Source organism: Amphimedon queenslandica, unplaced genomic scaffold (genome assembly GCF_000090795.2).
Source record: "Amphimedon queenslandica unplaced genomic scaffold, v1.1 AMPQUscaffold_12899, whole genome shotgun sequence".
NCBI lineage: Eukaryota > Metazoa > Porifera > Demospongiae > Haplosclerida > Niphatidae > Amphimedon > Amphimedon queenslandica.
The window spans coordinates 1-4071 of NW_003546865.1; the positions used below are offsets into that span (position 1 = coordinate 1).

The window sequence follows — 4071 nt, forward strand, 5'->3', positions numbered from 1 at the left end:
GTTTCTGTGGGCAACTTTTGTGACGCTTCTTACCATCAAAAATAAAGCTATGGTAATCTTCAGGGTCAAGTTGCATAATAATATCTCTTGCAAAATAAAACATCATAGCTGCATCTTTCAAATGATCTTGATGCGCATTCTCAGCAATGATCTCTTCTATCTGTTTGCAGTGTTAAATGGTATTATACAATATAACTATTATTTAATATACTTTTTCATCATTTAATTCATTTTTCTTTAGATACACTTTAAAGGCTCTATAGAGGTCAGTAGTATTGCCATCTGATGGTTTGTCAGTAGGACGATCTGTTAATGCTGTCCCCAACTTTGCTATCATTTCAGAAATAATCTGTTCTTTGCTTTTATCAAAGCTTTGCTGAAATTAGCATAATATCACTGTTAATAAAATTAATCATAAACTTAAATTACCTTCACGATCTCAGATGCCCTTATCCACTCTTGATATATAGCTTCTTTTGTCTGTGCACCAAAAAGTTTTGGCAAATAACGATGTGCACTTTGGAAGTGACTCTGATAGGATAGTACAACATCTTGATGTGTCAAATCTCCTGCTGTCACATCACCATACATCTTACGAGCCTCACTAGATGCACTTGATTTTCTATAGTTATATACATATAATATAACAGATTGTGGACGACTAGCTATCACCTGTCAAGCTCTTTTGTCTTATTTTCCAGCTCTGTGCACTCTCTATTTTCATACATAAATTATGTATTATATATAATTAAAATGATCAAGAGTGGATTACTTTTCTAATATCATTTTTTCATTTTCTAGTTCCTTAATTGCTCTATAGTGAATGACACAAACTAATAAGTATAATAGTGATTAATATAGAAACCTTTCTAAGTTTTCTTGATCTGATCTAAGTTTTAAAACTGTATAATTAAGCAAATTATCATGTCTCACTCACCTTCCATTGTCACAAGTTTTAATTAAATCATCAATATAGGTTTTAGCATCATCTAAGGGAGTCCCAGGCCTATGGTGATCCATCTTGACCTTATACATATAGGAAAGGGTGTGCACTAAGTTCATTAAACTTAACTGCAGAGCCTATTAGGACAATTCATAGTTCAGGCGAGTCTAGAGCCTCGTATAGCCCACAACATACAATTACAATTCCAAGAAAAAGGAGTGACCTAGTGATACTAATTCTCAGAACCACCACAATAAGTTGCCAACAATTCCAAGAAATCAAAATCACAAAAGGAGTGTCCTATTCATACTCAAATGGAGTGGTCTAATCCTCAGAACCGGTGTTTGCAATTCTTAGAATGACTGGCCTATATCAACAATTCTGAGAACTCAGATTTACTCTGAAAAGTGAATCCTGATTCTTGGAACTATACCATAGAATACCACACACAAGTACCACAAGTACAAAAATATTAAGTTTATATTAATTATTGCGAAGTAAAGTTTTCAAGTGACTTTACAGCATCTTTCAACTTTCCAACGAAATCCTAAAATGTAAACAATACTTACAAGTCTCTCTCCCTCTACTTGCAGTCTTATGTGGAACTAAACATAACAACTTTCTTCTTTCCTAATAATTAATTAATTAAAAACTAGTAAAATTAATGATACCTCAGTATTAAGACTGATCATATACACTGGTTTGTCAACTCTTTCCAAATGATTACTCTAATAGATATATGATAGTAAGTAATAACTAGAATAGCTAACTAACCTTAATATAATAATCTAATCTCCAGTTGACGTCAATGAGATAAGGAAATGATGAACAAATTCTACCTAACTTTGCTCTTAGCTTAGCTTTATTATCTTACAAAATATAAAATAACAAAGAAGGGAAAAAGAAAGAGATGATTACTAATGCAACTAAATCCATTAACTAAATTATAAAGTGTCACTAATGCTCAGGAGTTAATTTACAATCCTCTAATGACCTGAGAGAGAGAAGAGTGAGAAAAAGGAATTGGAACAGAAGAGAATGGAACAAGAGAGAAGGGTTACAAACAAATAATACACCAATAACTATTGTAAAGTATTTATACCTCATTCCGGTGGTATCAGTGTCAGTGCGAGCCCCTTCAATTAATAATATAATTAATGATGAATAACACTCCTTCAGCATCCCTTGATTTATCTTTGATAATTTACCATCATCTAAAAATAACAATACATACATTTGCTGCTAGTTACAATGTAGGTGGGACTGTGCAGAGTTTCCTACAGGATTTTGGCATACTGCTCATTGTCAAGTTGCTCAAAAATTGGGCCAAAGACCATGCAGGGTATCTCAACAAAAATCACAAGAGAATTCTCCAATTTTATAATTTTTCCTCTGATACATCTTATGTTGTGTATCAACTTTGAACTGATTCTGATCAAATTCGCATTTTTATAAATTTTTAAAGTTGCTCAAAAATTGGGCCAATGACAAAAGCCTATATAGCCTTTGGTCGTCAGCCAAATTTTGTCAAAAATGGCTAGGAGAGAATTCTCCATTTTTATAATTTTTCTGATACACATACATGTTCTAACTGATTCCCAATCAATTTAAATTTTATATGAAAATATTTAAATATTAGTGGGAAAAGTCTCTTTCTACTCAGACACACCCACTAATAATAAATTATAATAAAAATAATAGCAATATGTTGTGCATCAATTACCTGTACCCATGATGAATATAATTCAGTTAGTTTATTAACAACCCCTGGATGAGACAACGGCAGATGAAAAGCCTACAATGTATTTGAAAATAGCAAATAATTAATTAATACATGCTCCACCCACTAACCCCCACACCCACAATTAATAAATAAAAGGGGAAACTCCTGTAAAAAGGAAAATAAAACATTAAAAAAACAGCTACTAATGAAAAATCAAATCTCTTCTACTCCACCTATCATGAGAAAAAGCCCACAAGCTTGCTTTTAAACTTTGCAGAATGAAAGCTGAAAGTCTATTAAGTAATTTCACAATGTTAACTAAATTTTTATAAAATAGTCACATTCCCTTTTTTGGAAGAAGGCCTCTTTGTGTACGAGTACATGGGCATACTTGATGACATATCTCAAAGAGAAGGTTGACATTGTCACGGGATGATAGCCACATCCCCCTCATCATCTCCTGTGGCTCTGGAGTGAAGGACTGATCACTGCTGGCCAGAGCTGGACTGGGGCTAGCTACCTTAGGCTGTATGCTACCAGGCCTGTTACTGTGGAAACCTAATGAGAGAAAGAGCGGCAATAGGAGAAAAAAATATCAAAAATTAATAATTATGGTATAAGTAAGTAGTTTTTTCAAAGGTCGCAAATTTCAAAAATTTCTTCCTAACTCGCAAAAATAAAATCTGCAAAAATCAATTAAATACAGCATGTGGTAGAATTTGCAAAATTAAAATCTATAAATTGGAAATTTAGTGAATTTTGCAAAATATAATTCCCTCGAAAAACCACAAGCTAGTTAAGCTACAGTACATGTAATTTATTTATGACATTAAATACTATTATTATTGTCAAAATTAATTATAAAATTATTCTTTACACATAATTCTATTTTCTCTTACCTGGCATTATCCATTTCAATACGAATTTCAGTATCAGTTGCCTCAGTGTATCATAAATTGGATCAGATGTGTCATAGTCCAACTTGATGACTGCACTAACGCTTGACGCATGCTTAGAGCTGGCCGGCTGTTTCTGCCACACCCCCTCAGACTCATCACTCCTCTTGATAGCTGGAGGGGCAGGAGGACTCACCATATTGACAGAAGGTAACTCTAAGAGAGAGAGATAAGAGATCATGATAGACTATAGTGTTCATTATATGCAGCATATAGTGATCAGATTCTTATCAGTGAATTCTTAAAGTCCTTAAAGTTGCTCAAAAATATTTTGCCAAAATTTAAAAGGAGAAATTTTTCATTTATATATATTTTTTCTGATACATATGGACGTTCTTATGTTGTATAGAAAGCTTGAGCTAATTCCAATCAAAATTCAATTTTTAATGAATTTTTAAAGTTGCTCCAAAATCAGGTAAAAGTCCCTGTACTAAACATAAAAAATTAAA

The 4071-nt window shown here is 32.7% G+C and overlaps 1 protein-coding gene across 2 annotated transcripts in view; it reads right to left on the bottom strand.

Moving 5' to 3' along the window:
* Nucleotides 1–1337: 1337 nt before the first annotated feature.
* Nucleotides 1338–4071, bottom strand: part of LOC109586324 (ral GTPase-activating protein subunit alpha-1-like) — a 6863-nt gene continuing 4129 nt past the window's right edge. The window contains exons 9-16 of one of the 2 annotated variants that reach the window (XM_020002504.1): nt 3566–3778; nt 3058–3224; nt 2667–2738; nt 2046–2157; nt 1718–1937; nt 1615–1671; nt 1531–1573; nt 1338–1475 (exon numbers count right to left, since the gene is read on the bottom strand). In XM_020002504.1, the coding sequence (XP_019858063.1) occupies nt 2134–2157; nt 2667–2738; nt 3058–3224; nt 3566–3778 (476 nt within the window). In that variant the 3' untranslated portion in view covers nt 1338–1475; nt 1531–1573; nt 1615–1671; nt 1718–1937; nt 2046–2133. Of the gene's footprint in view, nt 1574–1614; nt 1672–1717; nt 1938–2045; nt 2158–2666; nt 2739–3057; nt 3225–3565; nt 3779–4071 lie in introns of both variants that reach the window. The other variant, XM_020002503.1, reaches the window with a different exon arrangement.